This window comes from Balaenoptera ricei, chromosome 13, assembly GCF_028023285.1.
Source record: "Balaenoptera ricei isolate mBalRic1 chromosome 13, mBalRic1.hap2, whole genome shotgun sequence".
Taxonomy (NCBI): domain Eukaryota; kingdom Metazoa; phylum Chordata; class Mammalia; order Artiodactyla; family Balaenopteridae; genus Balaenoptera; species Balaenoptera ricei.
Window position 1 is genome coordinate 42,042,337 of NC_082651.1, and position 19,003 is coordinate 42,061,339.

The 19,003-nt window shown below is 49.6% G+C and overlaps 1 protein-coding gene across 1 annotated transcript; it reads left to right on the forward strand.

Moving 5' to 3' along the window:
- The first annotated feature begins 229 nt into the window (after window positions 1-229).
- On the forward strand, window positions 230-17,289 carry CLEC4F (C-type lectin domain family 4 member F). The gene is made up of 10 exons (XM_059942595.1): window positions 230-487; window positions 1,485-1,629; window positions 4,199-4,297; window positions 5,554-5,699; window positions 6,531-6,647; window positions 6,969-7,064; window positions 9,266-10,384; window positions 15,133-15,284; window positions 16,173-16,291; window positions 16,934-17,289. Exons 4-10 carry the CDS (start codon window positions 5,639-5,641, stop codon window positions 17,079-17,081), a joined length of 1,812 nt encoding a protein of 603 aa, XP_059798578.1. The 5' UTR covers window positions 230-487; window positions 1,485-1,629; window positions 4,199-4,297; window positions 5,554-5,638; the 3' UTR covers window positions 17,082-17,289.
- The last annotated feature ends 1,714 nt before the right edge of the window (window positions 17,290-19,003 follow it).

The window sequence follows — 19,003 nt, forward strand, 5'->3', positions numbered from 1 at the left end:
ACTGAATGCATCCCCTCACAATTCATATGTTAAAACCCTAATCCCCAGTGGGATGGTATTAGGAGATGGGGCCTGTAGGAGGTAATTAAGTCACCAGGGTGGAGCCCTCATGATGGGATTAGTGCCCTTATAAGAAGAGACATGAGGGACTTCCCTGGTGGTCCAGTGGGTAAGACTCCGTGCTCCCAATGCAGGGGGCCTGGGTTCCATCCCTGGTCGGGGAACTAGATCCCGCATGCCACAACGAAGATCCCATGGGCCACAACGAAGACCCAGTGCAGCCAAAGTAAATAACTAAATTTTTTTTTTAAAAAAGGAGAGACATGAGAGCTTGCCTCTCTCTGTCTGCTCTCCATCCTGTGAGTTTACAATGAGAAGACAGCCATCTGCAAACCAGGAACAGAGGCCTCACCAGGAACTGAGTCTGCCAGCATCCTGATCTTGGATTTCCCAGCCTCCAGAACTGTGAGAAAGAAATTTCTCTTGTGTAAGCCTCTTAGTCTGTGATGTTTTTGCTATAGCAGCCTGAATTGACTAAGACACTCACCACTGGGGTAAATAGGAAGCGATAAGACCAAGGCTGGCCAGGAATCTCTGGTTGGTTGTGATGTGAAGGGATGAATGGGTCTCTCTGACCACTTGTCTGGGAAAGAATTTGAACTTGGAAATACCCAGGGATTGAGGCAGTTAACAGAGAGAAGTTGAGTTGGAAAGGCCCTGAGTTAGAGAAATGCTGGAGGGGCCACCATGGGGGCACCTGCGGAAACTAAGAATACGCAGAAGCTGTGAGGCAGAGAAGCAAAGCACACGAGGAATATATCTGGCAGAGAAAAGAGAATGGTGCAGAGGAGGGAACAGGCGAGACACAGAGGGGAGGGCAGCAGAGTGAAGGCCCAAGAGCCTGGCTGCTGAGGTTCCTGGAACCACCTTAGATGCAGCCCAGCCCTCCTGACACTCCTGGGTCCTGTGCACGTGTATCCTGTGATACGACCTGCCCCCATGACCCTGCCCATTGCTTTTTCTCCAAACTGAAGGAGCCTGGGTCAGTGAGGATGTATTTTTATTTGGAGTCTGTGCCCCACGCTGTAACCAACCAGCGTAGCATTGCCAGGCCCTCCTCCCTTCAGGAAACTGGGACGGCTGCTGCTTTGCCTTGCCTTGTGACCTTGGCTCACTTACCCCCGCAGGCAGGGCTTACTTCTCCAGTGAGGTCACTACATGGGTACCTGCCCTTCTGCTGGCAATGGGTCCTTACCCAAGAAGTCCAGCATTGACAGAGCTTTAGTCCTTGTCTCAGTTGAGGGGTGGGCATCATAAGTACTTAACTCCTCAGGTCATGGACACGATAATATTTCTAATGAAATTCCAGGATTGTTTCCATTATAAACTGGAAAGCTGGGAGCCAAGGATGGGTAAGAATTTTAGCTCATCCAACTTGTGTATTTATTTTACTATAGTATTATTTTTTTTTTCTGATTCTGCAGGCTAACAATGATTGACATGCCTTCTCTGAATGCTGCAATGAAATGCTCTTGAAAAATCTATATTTTTGTATTTGAATACAAAGAAGAGGAGAAAAAATATTTGACCCACTCTTACTGATTGACTGATCCTAGCTCTTGTGAACAGGTACATACTATTTTATTTTTCTGTTTTATGCTTTATTTGTCTATGTATCTATGTATCCATGTATCTATCTATCTATCTATCTTCCTTCTTTCCTCCCTCCGTTCCTCCCTCCCTCTTCCTTCCTCCCTCCTTCCTTCCCTCTTTCTCCCTTTCTTCCATCCTTCCTTCCTTCCTCCCTTCCCTCCCTTCTCCTCCCCTCCCCTCCCCTCTCCTCCCCTCCCCTCTTCTCCCCTTCCCCTCTCTTCTCCTTCCCTCCCTTCCTTCCTTCCTTCTTTCCTTCCTTTCTTCCTTCCCTCCCTCCCTCCTTCCCTCCTTCCTTCCTTCCTTCCTTCCTTCCTTCCTTCCTTCCTTCCTTCCTTCCTTTTTTCTCTTTCTCACATCATGCCACAAAGCTATCTCCCTCCAGCCTTGCCCTTGGCTGCCTCTGCTTTGGCGTTGATGCCAGGCAGACTCTCCCCAGTGGTGATCTGGGTAGCTCCAAGCTTAGAACCTCACAGCTCTGTAACTTCAGAGGAAAGAATTTCCCCTTTCCAACAGTTTCAACAAAAACCCAGCATTGGGTCGCATGCTCCGCCCTGAAGCAGTAATGGAGGTCAGGGAGATGGGTTATGTTGATCGAGCCATAGGCTTAATCCTGGGAATTGGGTATGGGCTCAGCCTCACCCCTGCCAGAAGACTGAGTATGAGGGCAGGATGGTTCTCAAGACTAATCCCGGGAGGGATGCCTGAAGGAGGGAGACTGTTAGTTCACAGCTGCCCAGGGCCCTGCTTGCAGCTGTGGGTCTCTTCCTTCCATCAAAACTGCGGGATCAGCCACTCCCAGCTGATCACCCTGTGTTGTCAGGGGTTGATATGGATGATCAAAAACTTCTGGGGTGTCTGAAGCTAAGGGTCTGCATCTCTAGGAGGACAGCCCTGTACCATTCAGCAGAGACCACCAACCTGTGAGAGGTCCTGACCAATGAGTGGTTCTAAGTGTTAATGTATAAGATGTCCATTTGATTTCTTCTGGCCAGAGAACAGAGAAACCTCTCGGCAAGGCTTAGAAACCTGGTGCTTCTTTCCTGATGGCAGATTACGTTCTTGTGGGAGAAATAAGAGCTGGGAGCCTGGAGTGGGGAGGGGATTGGGCACAGGGAAGGGGGTGAGAGGAGGAGCCCTGCTGACCAAGCCTGGAGGACTGTGCCCCTTCCTGGCCCAGACCTCGCCCTTCTAGCTGAGCAAGGGTTCTCCAAAGTTCTGCTTTTGAGGTTCTCTCAGCTTCTCAGGCCCAGGAGGAAACAGCTCCTGAATGGGCTGACATGGGCCCTTCCTGTATGTGGGGAAACAGAAACCAAGGCAGCCCCTTTCTTTTCTGCTGCTCCCCTGGGCCTCTTACAGGCCTCTTGGGGGGTACCTCTGGCAGCTCCCCTCCCACTTGGACACTCCTGGGGTCTCAGGCAGCGCTGTTACGGACTTCACATTTTCCTGTGTCCTCTCCTCTCTGCTCAGCTTTCAACTGCCAGGAGGTAGCAGGCTTGTGGATGGTGGCTCTGCATTCTCCACACGCACACACACACACACACACACACACACACACACACACACACACATATACATATACCACACATATATACATACATACATACACATATAAACACACATACATATCATATACACATATACTCATGCACACACACGTATACACACATACATATACGCATACACATATATATCACACACATATACACATACACATAATCACGCATACACATATCCATATACACAGTATATGGATACACGATACACAAATATACACATATACAAATATACACATACACGCATATATCACACAATACACATATACACATACACATATACACATACACACACATACATACACACACACACACTGCCATGGCATCATGAGCTGGGTGCAGGCAGGCACTCCCCTCCTCACCCTGCCGACGAGCTGTGCTCCCGGCTGGCTGTGGCTGCGTTGACAGTGGCCGTCCATCACACAGGCTCCTGCTGGACCTAAGCTGCTCTCCTGGCCTGGCCGCAGGAGGAGCCATGTTCAGTGTGGCTTCTCCACGACGGAAGCCAGACGGCGGGCTTCTCAGGTGGTGCTCGGGGCCCTATGGGAGGCTGACTCCAGCATTTGGGAAAACACTGTGGGAATAGGATGTAGGGACTGAACGTGAAAATGGGAAAAATCAACACAATTTGGATGGAACAAGCCACTTGCAAGGTAACTGACATCTCGTAAATGGCCCGCTGGTGAGATAGGGGACAAATATGTAATTAGATTTTCATGAGATAAAGAAAATGTGATCCATTTCGATAAGATTGTAAGCATCTGGAGTGATGGGGGACCGAGGAGCGAGAATCTACCGTCATCTTCAGAACTGACCTCAGGAGGGCTGCCTTGACCAGCCCTTAGGATTATTGATTCTGTCCAGCTGGTCACCCCCATGGGGGGTGGGGACTTGGGGCTGCACAGCTCCACTGGGATGGCTCACTCCTAGGTCTTGGCCCACAAGCAGCAGGAACCCCCTGACGCAGTGTTTGTTCCTCCTGGGAGTCACAGGTCTCATTGTAAAGCAGCACATTGGCTCACCCCGCCGCTTCTTCTGAGTTAGTCCTGAGCCTGATCAGCTGAGGGGAGCACGGATGCAGTCAGCTTGAGGTGAGGTCTTGGATTACGTTGGGTCCTGTTTGGTATTTTCTGACATCACTTCTGACACTAGATGTGTGGTGTTTTCTGAAAGCAGCCGATTCTCTGACATCAGCTGAGTGTCCTACAATTCAATTCAATTCTGACACTCACCCCTGGAGTTAGCACAGACCCCACAGGTTAGGGGCTCAGTCCCACAAGACCACCCCAACTTCAGATGCCACGTGCAAGCAGGCTCTCCAGGCAACCACACTTCTGCCCAGCCGACGGCAAATCTGGGGAACCCCATGACCCCTCTCAGGTCGATAATTCACTAGAATGACTCACAGAACTCAGGAAAACACTGTAATTACTATTACAGTTTATGATGAAGGATACAAATGAAGAGCCACATGAAGAGGTACAGAGGGCAAGGTCCAGAAGGAGCCTGGGAGCATGGGACCCTCTGTCCCCCACCCATGGAGGTGGGGTGCAATGCCCTTCTAGTATGTGGGCGTGTTCACCAGCCAGGAAACTTCTTGAAAACTCCTTGAATCTCTCTTGGTGTTTATGAGCTTTTGTAACCCAATAAGAGAGGTGAGAGTTTAGTCTTTCTGAGACTATCTCCCATCTAGAAGCTATCTAGGGGTCTATTCTCAGTCCCCTTGTTAGCATAAACTCAAGTGTTGTTGAAAAGGGTTTGTTTTGAATAACAAAAGACACTCCTGTCGCTCAGAAAATTCCAAGGGTTTTAGGAGCTCTGTTCTAGGGACCGGAACTGAGACCAAATATATTTTTTATTCCACTATAATCCCTTTCTTGTCAAGCCAGGTGTGAGGTCCCGAGTGGGCAGAAAGTCACCTCAGCCCTTCCTTTGACCTGCAAACACCTGCTTACACTGACCCAGCCTCCTGCCTTACCTGACCTCCTGTTATTTAAGAGCGTCTGGGGCTGGGATTAAGAGTCAGCCATGGGTCACAAGGATGTTTTCTCTGCAAAGCTGAGAAGGAACCCCTGACCCACTCCTAAGTGGCCGGTGAAAGGTGTCTGTGACATTGGGGCAGAGGTTAGGGTTTGGGGCTACACTGGAGCACAGAGAGGGGGAGGATGGGCCTGAGGGGAGGGCAGAGGCTGGTGCTGAGGGAGAGGGAGAATGGGGGTGCAGACTGGCGCCTGGGAGCCTTGAGGGGAAGAGCCCAGACGGGGCGCTTCTGCAAAGTCAGCAGCGGAGGGAGGCAGGCAGAGCTGGTTCGGAATGACTCAGGGGCATATAAATCCGGGTATCGCAGCTTCACTTCCCACCACTGCTGGCCCGCAGCGTGGCCTTGAGGAGCCCGGGGCAGGGAGTTGCGCTGGAGGACGAAGGAAGCAGAGATGAGGGGTGACGAGGTCCACTTCTGCACAGGCAACCAGAGCGTCTCCCTGTGCTCCCGAGGTGAGAAAACTGGGGCCCCAGCCCGTCCTCACCAGGGACCGGCCTGCGGCGCCCCAGCCCTCCGCCATTTTCCCTGCCTGGCAGGCTCAGTGCTGGCTCAGCTTCCAGAATTAGCAGGGAGGGCAGAAGGTGCGTCGGGTGAGGACAGAGAGCCTGCGGCCCACACCCAGTCTCCGTGTGACATCTCCCCGGACCCTTTTCCTTGGAGATGGCAACCTGTCAAGAGAAAGAGAGTGACCTTTGAATTTAGGGGGACCTGGTTTTGAACCCCATCTCTGCACACTGGGCTGGTGCCATGAGGCCTCAGGGACTCCGGGCTGCCGTCTCTCCCCTTTCGAGTGGGTTTCCCTGTACACTCAGCCCCCAGACTCCCAGGCATAGCCCTTTTTAGGACACCCATGGGGGACTTCCTGACCCAGCCGGGGAGGCTCCAGGACTGACCCATGTCAGACCCCAAGGGCTCCGCGTCTCACTCCGGTCGGGATCCATGGAGCAAGGCTGGCCCTGGGGCGCTGAGGTCAGAGCTCCTGCTGGGTCCCCTGCCCTCCCTGCTTTGTGCTTTCATTCAAACGACACCTTGGTTGCACCAGGTTCTGTGCCCTGTGCACGCCTTCCAGGCTCCGGGCTGTGGTCTTCTCTTAGCCTTTATGTTGCTACCACAGCCTCCACGAGCCCTGGTGCACGCCCCCCAGCACTCATCGCCCTTCCCCACGGTAAGTGCAGCAAGTGTCCTCAGCCCCAGCGGACAGCCAGGAGAGGGAGCCCAAGGGGCGGAGCCTGTCCGCCCCGCACAGCACAGTCTCGTCCCAGACCCTGGTTTCTCCCCTGCAGGGCTGGACCCCGGGGCAGTGGCTCCTGCAGCCCCCAAGATGTCGAGGCGTTTGCAGGCCACCCTGGCTGTTGGGGCCGTGACCGTGGTCTCCTCTCTTGTGGCTCTCTTCGTTGTGGGTAAGCTCCTAGGTGACCTGAACTCGGCTGACTCTCTCTCCTTCCTGCATCAAGGTCCCAAAGAGCCCCAGATGTACCCCCTCTACTCCCAGGAGGGTCACTCCACCTCTAGTCCCAGGCCCAAACCAGAGCTTTCCTGGGACCTGAGCAAGGCCTGTCCAAGGGGAGCCTCCCAAGAGATGAGGCCCATGAGGGGAGCTCTGAGGGGTCGTTGGTGCCATCTCCCCCCATCCCCTCTGGACCCTGAGTGGGGGTGGGGCAGCCTGTTCCTCCAGGCTCAGTGCTGCGGGATTATGCTGACCTGGGAATGGGGTATCTCAGCTCTACAGCATCCAAGACCTGCACTGGAGGCATACGCCTCCCTCCAAGAGTTTCCGGAAGACAACAGTACTGGGCAGTTCCTCAAGGCACCCGATGGTAAGTGGCCACAGTAGGGGGTGGGTGGGAGGGAGCGGGGACCTTGGATGCCCAGACCCTTAGGACACGCTTCTTCCCTGATACCCTCAGGGCCACGCTCCTCACAGAAAGGCATTATCTTGTTTTTTTTTAATGCATTTTTTTTTATAAATTTATTTATTTTATTTATTTATTTTTGGCTGCGTTGGGTCTTCGTTGCCGTGCGGGCTTTCTCTAGTTGCGGCGAGCGGGGGCTACTCTTCATTGCGGTGCGTGGGCTTCTCATTGCGGCGGCTTCTTTTGTTGCAGAACACCGGCTCTAGGAACGCGGGCTTCAGGAGTTGTGGCACGTGGGCTCAGTAGTTGTAGCTCACAGGCTCTAGAGCGCAGGCTCAGTAGTTGTGGTGCACGGGCTTAGTTGCTCCGTGGCATGTGGGAATCTTCCCAGACCAGGGCTCGAACCCGTGTCCCCTGCATTGGCAGGCGGATTCTTAACCACTGCGCCACCAGGGAAGCCCTTAATGGATTTTTTGAGGTATAGTTGGCACATAATAAAGTATACATATTTAAAGCGTACAGGCTAAGTTTTGACATATGTATAAACGCGTGAGACATCATCACCATCAAGATAATGAACATATTCAACATCTTCCCCGCACAGTTCACTTGTACCCTTTGTCATCCTCCTTCTCTTCTCCTCCTTTCGTTCCCAGGCAACCACTGACCTGCTTGCTGTAATATACATTACTCGGCTTTTTCTAGAGTTTTATATAAAAGGATTTATAGTACGTACTCTTTTTTTGACCTTTATCAGTCACGTGATTTGTGAATATTTTCTTTTAGTCTGTGGCTTGTCTTTTTATTCTCTTAACAAGATTTAAATTTTGATAAAGTCTAATTTATCCAGTTTTTATTTCTTTTATGGATTGTCCTTTTGGTCTGTATCTAAGAAATCTGCCTATACCAAGGTCACAAAGACATTCTCCTATGTTTCCTTCTGGAAATTTTATAGTTTTTGGGTTTTACATTTAGGTCTGTGATTAATTTTGAGTTTTTTTGAATAATGATGCAAGGTATGGTTTGAAGTTCATGTTTTCTTTTTGCATATGGGTATACAATTGGAGAAACAATTATCCTTTCTCCTTTGTATCTTTGTTGGAAATCAGTTGTCCATACATGTGTGGATTCTCTATTCTGTTCCATTGATCTAAGGCCCTCCTGGTCTTACCTCAGCACAGTGGCTGAGGTCTCACACACTTACCTAGGCAGGGCTTTAGAAACAGGGCAGGAATCCTCCAGAAAGGGTCCTTGCCTATTTGGGTTCTTCTCCCTATTCCTGAAAGGAGGCTGGAATGGGAGCCTCACACCATGAATGTCTGAACTTACGTCCTAGCTCGTGAGGTTCACAGAGGGTGCTAGAAGAACCAGAGACAGCTGCAGGTGGGTTTGGTGGGAAAGGCCATGCACATGGAAGGGGCTACCGAGTTTCCTTGAATGACCCCAATGACCAAAGCCTTTCACTCAGGTCTCCCACATCCTCAAATGGTTCTATAGGGACCCTTGCCCTACATAACATTGGGGGTGCCAGCCCTTTAAAAGGCTGTCGCAGCTCAGGGTTCAGTGTCACCTGGAGGACTTCCACCATAGCCTTGTGCTTTGAACAGAATGCTTCCTCGACGGGTACCTGTTTTATTTTGTTTCTGTTTTTCTTACCCCGTGGATTTGTGATCAGAAAATTTCTATGTTTGTGGCCTACATGTTTTTTAGGTAGTAAAAATTGTGTATCAAGAGGCTTCACGCTTAGTGTACAAATACAGTGTAGGACTAAACATGGGCTTTATTCATACCTATTTTCTTTACCATAATGACCCATCTAGTGGTGAAATTTCAGTGGAATTAAACATCAACAGCTCTCAATGACATAATCAGTTATTTTCAAGTTCAATTACAATGGCAAAAGCATCCAGTAGGCAAGTATTTCAGTCCTTCCGCTCCCCAGTTCACATGGGATAGTTAAGTAGGCCTTTATTTCGTTTTTGGGTTTACATTCTCAGGCGGCCATTCCCAGGGCCTGGGTGGTTACAGGTTGCCTGAGGAGAACTCAGGGTTGTGCCATAGACATTTCCCTTGGAAATCTTAAGAACACTCTGGTTGGCCCATGGAATGAATGGCTTCCCTATGTAATGGGCCTCTTAGCTGCCTTCTCCATTTCCTCCATCCAGATCCCTACCACTTTGGCAGGGGGGCAGAGCTGCAAGAGGCTATCCAGATGTTTAAAGGGCACGTGGAGAATTCCAGCACCTGGAGCGTGGAGATCCAGATGTTGACGTGCAGAGTGGACAATGTCAGTTCTCAGATCCAGATGCTCGGTGGTCATCTGGAAAGTGCCAGTGCTGACCTCCAGATGGTAAAAGGCATCTTAAAGGATGCCAGCACCTTGAGTTTCCAGACCCAGATGTTAAGAAGTTCCTTGGAGGGGACCACTTCTGAGATGCAGAAGCTAAAGGGAGATCTGGAAGAGACACAAGCCTCACATTCCCAGATCCAGAGTTTCTTAAAAAGCAGTTTAGAAAACACTAGCACTGAGCTCCATATGTTAAGCAGAGGCTTAGAAAATGCCAACACGGAGATCCAGGTGTTGAAGGCAGGGTTAGAAACGGCAAATGCTCAGGTCCAATTGGCAAACAGTAGTTTAAAGAATGTTAATGCCCAGATCCATGGTTTGAGAGGCAATCTGGATAGTGTCAATGATTTAAGGGCCCAGCAGAAAGTTTTAAGAAGTAGTTTGGAAGGTGCTACTGCTGAGATGCAGAAGCTAAAGGGAAGTCTGAAAAATACAAATGCTTTAAACTCCCAGACCCAGACCTTTATAAAAGGCAGTTTAGGCAACACCAGTGCTGAGATTCAGGTATTAAGAGGTCATTTGGAAAGGGCTGGCGATGAGATTCGCCTGTTAAAAAGAGATTTGGAAACTGTCACTGCCCAGACCCAAACAGTAAATGGTCACCTGGAGCAGACAGACACTCAGATGCGAGTATTAAAAACAGAGCTAGAAAGCGCCATTGCCTTAAGTTCCAAGATTCAGGTGTTAGATGATCTTTTGAGAAACGCCAGCCGAGAGATACAGACCCTAAAACAAAGAATGAAGGATGCTGCAGCCTTAAATTCCAAGACCCAGATGTTAGAGAGAAATCTGCAGGAGGCCAGAGCTGAGGTCCACAGGTTGAAAGAGGATTTGGAGAACACCAAAACACTGACTGCGAAAATCCAGGAGGAGCAGGGTAGCCTGGAGACCCTCCGCGCAGCCTCTGCGTCGCAGGAGCAGCTCCAGAGGACCCAAAGTAAGTTGGAGGGGGGGCTGGGGAGGGTAGAGCCTCCTGTCCCTTCAGCCTTCTGCTTACTTCTACATGCACCCCCCTGGGAAGAAGTGTGGGTGCTGGAGAGGGGCGGGACCCCACCAAAGGCGGCATGATCCCTGCTTATCATCTGATCAGAGTGACAAAACAAACATCTGGGAAACAAATGAGAGCTGGTGGAGGTGTGTAATAGGGACAGAGTGTGCCAGCAGGGCCAGACAGCCTTATTTCCGACCTCCTGCTAGCCCAGATGCTGTGATTTTCCTCAAGTTTTTCACCTTCTCTGAGCTTCACTTTTCTCATCTGCAAAGTGGAGACACTAATATCTGCTTCACAGTGAGGATCAAATGAGTTAACACATATAAAGCATTTAACTAAGTACCCAGCATTCTTGCATTCATCTGACAAGAATTTTTTGAGGCCCTAGGATGCGTCAGGAGCATAAAGATGAACAAGATGTGATGCCTACCCTTGAAGCTTGCAGGCGGGTGGAGCAGCCTTGCACAAAAGGCATAAGAGGTGCTATGTTGGGAGCAGGTCTAAAAACTGGGGTTGGGGAAGAGCAAAAGAGAAGGAAAAGAAGAGATCTTCTCCGGGCTGATGTCCTCTGGTGTAGACAAGGATCTTCCAAGGTGGGGAGGAAATCTTCTGGGGGAGAAAGGATCAAAAGATGCTTCGATGGTAATTTGGCCCTTGAACTGAGTCCTGAAGGACCAGTAGGTGCTCGCCAAGCAGATAGGATAAGGGAACAGCAGGTCACAGGCATGGAGATGTGAACCATGAGGTTCAAGAAACTTCAGGCAGTTCTGTCTGACTGGACTGTGGCCAAGTGGGTGGTTGATGAGGTGCAGGCTGAAAAGACAGTAGGCAGGGGCCAGAGTGGTGGCTTTCAAACCGTTTTGAATGTAACCACAGCATGAAATTCATTTTACATTGTGACCCAGTATAATTATGTGTCACACACACACACACACATTTCAGAAAGCAAAACTTTTACCACATGAATGCACTTTAATATTTTATAATCTATTCTCCAAAAAACCCTACGACCTCAATACAGCCCATTAGTGGGTTGATGACTGTGACTGGAAAAACACTATGTGAGGAAGGGAGGCAGATCTGGAGAGACACCAGCTAGATGTGGAAGGCCTCTGAGCTTGGGTTTCTTTTTTTTTTAAATATATTTTTAAATTAAAAAAAATTTATTTGTTTGGCTTCATTGGATCTTAGTTGTGGCATGCGGGCTCTTTAGTTGCGGCATGCAAACTCTTAGTTGCGGCATGTGGGATCTAGTTCCCTGACCAGGGATTGAACCCAGGCCCCCTGCATTGGGAGTACAGAGTCTTAGCCACTGGACCACCAGGGAAGTCCCTGAGCTGGGGTTTTGTCCTTCAGGAAATGAGGATCTATCAAAGGGCTTCAAGGAGGCTGGCTAGATGGGTCTCCAGACTGAGACAGGGAATAAAAGAGGAAGACAAGCAGCGAGATTTGGACATGCTGAGTCTGAGATGCTTTGTGGGTATTCACATGGCTGTCATCTGCAGGCTGTCTGGAGTGTAGGAGAGGGGCCCTGCTGCGCACAGAGATGCAGGACCCCTGGGTATGCTGGTTCTGGTTGTGGCAGTGGGAGTGGGCAGTTTGCAGGAGCCCTGGGTATGCTGGTTCTGGTTGTGGCAGTGGGAGTGGGCAGTTTGCAGGAGCCCTGGGTATGCTGGTTCTGGTTGTGGCAGTGGGAGTGGGCAGTTTGCATGAGATAAAATGCTTCGTGAGAAGGAGGCTGAGGCTGGAAACAGGAAGTCAACCTTTAGGTGGCAAGAAGGGAAAGAGGTGTTTTTGAAGGAGACTGGAGAAGGCAGTCTCAGAGGCAGGAGGAGAACTAGGAGATGTGCAGTTGGGGAAGCCAAGGAAGGAGAGCATTTCAAGAAGGGAGTGGCTAGTTCTGGCAAATATCTAAGAGAGGCCAGGTAAAAATCAATAAGCAACCGCTAACTTCAGGCAATAAGTAAGTCACTGGAATAAAGTTTCAGTGGAGAGTTGTATGTGGCCTGGAGGCCAGACCATGGTCAGTGGGGTGTGAATGAGAGATCAGGTGCCCAAGTCATTCAGGGGCCTTAGCTGAGAAGAGGAGAGAGATGAGGCCAAGGTGAAGGGGATGGAAGGGTAGAAGGAGGGATTAAAAAACAACCTGTATCTTTCATATTAATATCACAAAACTTAAATATTAATTACAGACAATGTGGCAAATATTGAAAAATAGAAAGATGAGACTATGACAACTTGTATTTCTGTAAAAATGTCTATTTTTACAATAAGAACCCACTGCTAATATTTTGGTGAACTTCCTTGAGAGGGTTTTTCTAAATTAAGATGGGCTTGATCTGCGGGTCAGAAAAAGGCACCAGCAAAGAGGGAGGAGATTGAGGGAGAGAGAGACAGATGGGGGTGGGGGGTTGGGGAGATAGACAGTGTTGGATGCGGGGAGACAGAAAGAGAGAGAGGAGAGAATGAAATGCACAGCTAGCTGAGTGATTGGCCTTGAAGGGTTGGGATAGTACTTGAACCTCTGAGGCTGGGAGGGGAGGAGGTGTGGAAGTAGATGTTCACCCAGGTTTGCAGATGTGGGTGCATGACACTGAGGGAGCTAGATATTTAGTGGTGTCTCTGTAGAGTAGGAGGTCCCTGGTGAGAGAAGAGGGAGGGAGCTGTGAGGGAGGGGGCCATTTGGAGCATCTGCTGAAAAGATGGGGCTGACAAATGAGGGGCTTGACAGACAGCACTGAGGACCAACTCCACTGTTTTGCTCTGCTGCCCTCTGTCAGAAGCCTGGAAGTCTTCCCTTCTTAATGACTCTCCTATGCTGTCCTCTTAACTCCCTCCTATATCTTGCTACTGCTTTGGTACGGACCAATGCTTCTCCACCTTGGGGACACACTGGAATCACCCAATGAGCTTTTAAAAAATGATGCCTGGAACGAACCTCCAGAACTCTGACTTTCCTCTGGGGAGAGGGGTGGTTCTGGGATGCAGCCTGGGCGTCAGAGTTTTTTAAAAAGCTCCCTAGGTGGTTCTAATGGGCAGTCGGGGCTAAGAACCATTAGTTTAACTTTTTCTTAAAGGGCCAAACAGTCGATATTTTGGGCTTTTGGCTAAACAGTCTCTGTTGCAACATCTCTGCTGTTGTAATGATAAAGCAACCAAAGACAGTCTGTAAACTAAAGGGCACGGCTGTGTTCCAATAAAACTTTATTTATAAAAAGGAGCTGCTGGTAGGCTGTAGTTTACCAGTCCTTGGTTTAGACTGCTGTTTCTCAGACTTTGGAGTGTATCAGAGTCACCTGGAGAGTTTGTTAAAACGCAGACCGTCAAAAAACAATTTTGGATTCAGCTGGTCTGGGGGTGAGTCTGAGAATCGGCATTTCTACCAGGTTCCCAGGTCCTGATGCTGCCGGTCCTGGGACCACACTTTGAAAACCCCTGGTTTACACACTCACCATTTATTATTCAGACATTGCAGTTGTGTTGTAATTGGTGTCTCTGGCCTGATTAAGATTGCCTTCCTCCTGTTGAGCACCCACACCATTACCAGGTTGACATTTTTACAGCGCAAATTTAAGCATATCATGATCCTTCTTAAAACCCTTCAGGGCTTCCCACCGCTCACAGGAAAAATCTTCCAAACTCCTTTACATGGGATGTGCGATTTTGTGCTGGTGAACCTGTCCATGTTCATTTCCCATCCCTTGTGCACTGACCATTCCAGTACTTGAACAGATCAGGCTATGCCATGCTGTTTCACACCTTCGTGCTTTTGCGGCTACTCTGTCCCCTGCCTGGAATGCTCTCCTTGGCACTGCCTATCTGGCACACGCTTCCTCAGTCTTTTAAGACTCAGCTCAAGTGACCTCTCACCTAGGGTGTCCTTCCTGAGCCCCGCGTCCAGCCCAGGTGAAATAGACCACACCCTCTTCTGTGCCTCTAACATGCAATGGTTTTCAATCAATGCATCTTCAACACCTTTTTGAACATCTGTCTCATTTGCTAGACAGTAATTTCCTTGAGGGCATGAATCATGTCTTATTGATTTCTCTATAACAGTCCCTGATTCATAGAAGTTGAGGAATGTTGAACAAAAGAATAGATGAATGAATAAGTGAGTCTATTTTGGCACCATTTCAAGCAGCTGTGATAAGGACGATGTTAAAGAAGAGAGTGTCAGGACAGGGAGAGATGAAACAGCTGAACGAATCAGGGCTTGTGCTCACGGGATGAGCTATCAGAGTCTGAAATTGTGAGGTCAGGCAGACCAGGGGATGAAAAGGTTCCAAGTGTGGTCCTGAGTGTGGGCAGCTGAAGTGGATGGAGATGAAGTCAAGGAAATGAGGGAAGCTGCAGGTTGGCTGTGAACTCTCCCAGGGAAATGGCAGGAATTGAGGTGCAGAGAACTGTCAGGTGATAGCAATGAGTTGGGAAAGAGGGTAGTATAGCTAGGAAGCAGGAGCCTCGAAAGAGTATTGCTGGGTAGCAGAGCTGTCTGAATATCCCCGGAGTGATGGAGCCACATGTCCTGAGCTGCTGCTGGGCAGCGGGCTGGGGGTGCACCCTCCCAGACCGTGCCCCTGTAGCACTGGGCATCAAGCATGGCAAGGGCTTGTGACCCTCAGCGGTCAGTCCCTGGACAGATCAGGACCCACAGCCAGCTCCTGGTTCTCTCTCCTCCCCCACCTTTGCTCCAGATCAACTCCTCCAGCTGATCCTGCAAGGCTGGAAGTCCTACAGTGGGAGCTTGTATTACTTTTCTCATGCCAAGAAGACTTGGCAGGAGGCTGAGCAGTTCTGTGTGTCCCAGGGAGCCCACCTGGCCTCGGTGACCTCTGAGGAGGAGCAGGTCAGAGCTGTGGGCTTGGGGTGGTGCTGCTGGGGTTGATGTGGGATCAGGGACTTTGGAGCTTTGGCCTTCCCCCTCTTGGAGTGGGCATGGCAGAGATCTTCACGTCTCCTCTGTCAGTCAGGGAGCAAATATTTATTGAATTGTGATGAGCATCTTGCTCTGGAGGTACAAGCACTGACAGCAAACCCCAGTGTCCTCAGTGAATGAGGGAGACACCCAGAGGAGTCAGCAGAGAGGAAAGGCAGAGGGCGGTGGCACCAAGTGACTGCCCTTAATGTGTCGGGTGCAACCTTCCCTCTCCATTCCCTCATTTTCCTCTCAGTCTTCCTCTCTGGTTGTCAATCTTGATTTTAATGTCAGTTCGTCTAATGGCTATGGAAGGCCCATGAGCAGAAGATGCAGGCTTCTTGGGAAGGCCAGACACACGTATGAGTTTGAGGAGCACCAAAGGCCATAGAGCCCCAGAGTGGCCCATATGCCAAAGGTTCTTATCAGAAGTTACTAGGGCTATTGACAAGGGCCCACTGTAGGTTTGAAATCTAACTTACAGACCTGTCCAACCCTTGTGATTCGTCTGTCCGTCAAAGGACTTGCTTGTTTGTAAAACACATCTTCTTAAAAAAACTGTGACCAGATCTGTCTTTGTCCCAGTAAGGCCACACTCCTCATCAGGTCAACGTGGGAGAAGCTGGACTTCCCTGAGGTGACCTGGCTGCTGCCCTAGATCTGGAAAACCATGGAACGCATGGGGAGGGGGCCCAGCTCCTGAAAAGTGGGCTTCATGTCCCTGGGACTAGGGAGGGCGTGGCTTGGATTCCTCTTCCACGCGGCCTGGTGAACAAAGCTCCTCACACAAGGTCACACGACCCTGCCTTTCCTCCACAGGCATTCCTGATACAGTTCACGAGTGCCTCTTACCACTGGATTGGCCTCACTGACAGCGGTTTGCAGGGCTTCTGGCGCTGGACAGATGGCACACCATTCAGTAGTGCCAGGAGCAGTGCGTGAGTCCAGCCCCTGTATGGTGCCCTCCCAGGCACTGTCTTGGGCAGGTCTGGCTAGAGACTCTGTCCTGTGTGTGTATCCCTGCCCACGAAGTGTTAGTGTTCTGTGTGATATATGTGTATGATGTGTGTGTGTGATGTGTGTATGAGGTGTGTGTATAGATGATTGTGTGGGTGATGTGTGTGTGTGTGTGTGTATCATGTGTGTGGTGTGTGTATGATGTGTGTGGACACCAGCATAGCTGTGATCCTCACCTGGACCCCTCCACGAGGGCGTCAGAACAGGACAGGTCCCGGGGCTGGCAGGCAGCCTATGAGTGGGTCTTTCTGTTTTGTTGTGTTTTGTTTGTTTTTGCCTATCCTATACCCTACTACTTAGGCCTGGTCCCAAGGAGCTTTGCCCCCATCTGAAGGTATCTGAATATGAATTCTGGGGTGGGGACTTGCAGCTTTAGACACCCTTCCCATCCCTCCATTCTCAGTAACTAAGGACAACCTCAGCAGAGCCATCCTGAGGGCACCACTGGCCCCATCCTGGGGCTACCAGGGTATTAGGGACCTGTGTCACTTCAGCTCCTTATGCCACAGCAGGGCGAAGGGACACTTCTTTCATCTAGCAGAATAAAGCCCCCTTGTTTCCAGGTTTTGGGACAAGAATCAGCCGGACAACTGGCGACACGGGAATGGGCTTACGGAAGACTGTGTCCACATGCAGCGGAAGTGGAATGACATGTACTGTACCGCCCTCTACCACTGGATCTGCAAGAAGCCCGTGGGCCGGATAGCCTGAGGGCAGGCGGAGCTGAGCCCCTTCTCCAGGATGCCTTGGGAGCCTCTGAACTCAACTTGCTCTCTGGGGACTTCCATTTGGCCTTTGTTTCTCCTGCCCTGTCCTTTTGAAAAAATCTTCCCAACATGTTTACCTCACGTGACCCAGCACAAGCAATATCTCCTCAAGGCAAGAGTCTTGTTTTGCCTCTGTATCCCCCTCGGCAACCAGCACAGGCCTGTCAGACAACAGGTCCTCAATAAATACTCGGATGACGAAAGTTTGGACTTGTCTCTGCGACAGCTGCCAGGCTCGCTTCTCCCTGCCTTGGTTCTCCTTCCCTCAGGGTCCCTTCTGTCTTGAAACAAGCATATCTTGTTTAAAGGCTTTATAGCTAGGAACTTCCAGTTGGTTTGTTGAAAACAGCAGAGGTTTAACACAAACTACAGGGACTTGGTAGGGGTACAAATTCCCAGGAATTTCATAGACACCCCAGGTGTTCTCTGCACTTTCTTTGTAGAAGATGGGGCTGGAGCTGGATTTTTCCAGCCCTTTAAATAACTCCAAAAACTCATTTCTCTCAGGTTGCTGGCTTTATCTTGTCTTCGGACTGTCAACCCTCAGAGCCACTCTTCTTGTCCCCATTCACCCTTCCAGGGACTCAGCTTTCTGCCAGCTCAACTTAGAATGAGAATTTCTAGACCAGTTTTATTTTGCCTCAAATACTGGAATCCCATCCTAGGCCTGCCCTGGGAATGCCATGCAAAGTTCTGGAGCTCTTTCTCTTCATTACTCTCCTTTACACTCTGCTTCCAAATTCTGGAATGCTCAGTCTGCCCAAACTCCCATCTTTCTCTCCTCAGCTTAGTGAGACTGCCGCACCCTGTGTGGCAACCTTTCCTCTGCACTGTGGTCTGGAAAAATCCTCCAGGAAGAAATCCAGGGAGGGTCTTGGGCTCATCCAGTCAAACCCCGGTTTTGCTCTGCCTGTTATCCGATGTCTGAAAACAATAGTTGCATGTGCTTTGTCCAGTTTTCTGGTTGCTTACAGCAGAAGGGCTGGCCCAGTGACTCCATCATGACCAGAATTAGAAATCTGTTCTTTTATGATATCTTTGGCTGAACTGGACTCTAATCCGTTTGTATTCATTTTTTTCTTTTGGCTTTTCCTTTGGCTTTTTCTTTTATGGCTTCTTTGCTTTTTTTTTTTTTTAGCATCTTTATTGGAGCATAATTGCTTTACATTGTTGTGTTAGTTGCTGCTGTATAACAAAGTGAATCAGCTATACGTATACATATATCCCCGTATCCCCTCCCTCCTGTGTCTCCCTCCAACCCTCCCTATCCCACCCCTCTAGGTGGTCACAAAACAATGAGCTGATCTCCCTGTGCTATGCAGCTGCTTCCCACTAGCTATCTATTTTACATTTGGTAGTGTATATATGTCCATGCCACTCTCTCCCTTCGTCCCAGCTTACCCTTCGCCCTCCCTGTGTCCTCAAGTCCATTCTCTGCATCTGCATCTTTATTCCTGTCCTGCCCCTAGGTTCTTCAGAACCTTTTTTTTTTTTTTTAGATTCCATATATATGTGTTAGCATACGGTATTTGTTTTTCTCTTTCTGACTTACTTCACTCTGTATGACAGACTCTAGGTCCATCCACCTCACTACAAATAACTCAATTTCGTTTCTTTTTATGGCAGAGTAATATTCCATTGTATATATGTGCTACATCTTCTTTATCCATTCATCTGTCGATGGACCCTTAGGTTGCTTCCATGTCCTGACTGTTGTAAATAGAGCTGCAGTGAACATTGTGGTACATGACTCTTTTTGAATTATGGTTTTCTCAGGGTATACGCCCAGGAATAGAATTGCTGGGTCGTATGGTAGTTCATTTTTAGTTTTTTAAGGAACCTCCATACTGTTCTCCATAGTGGCTG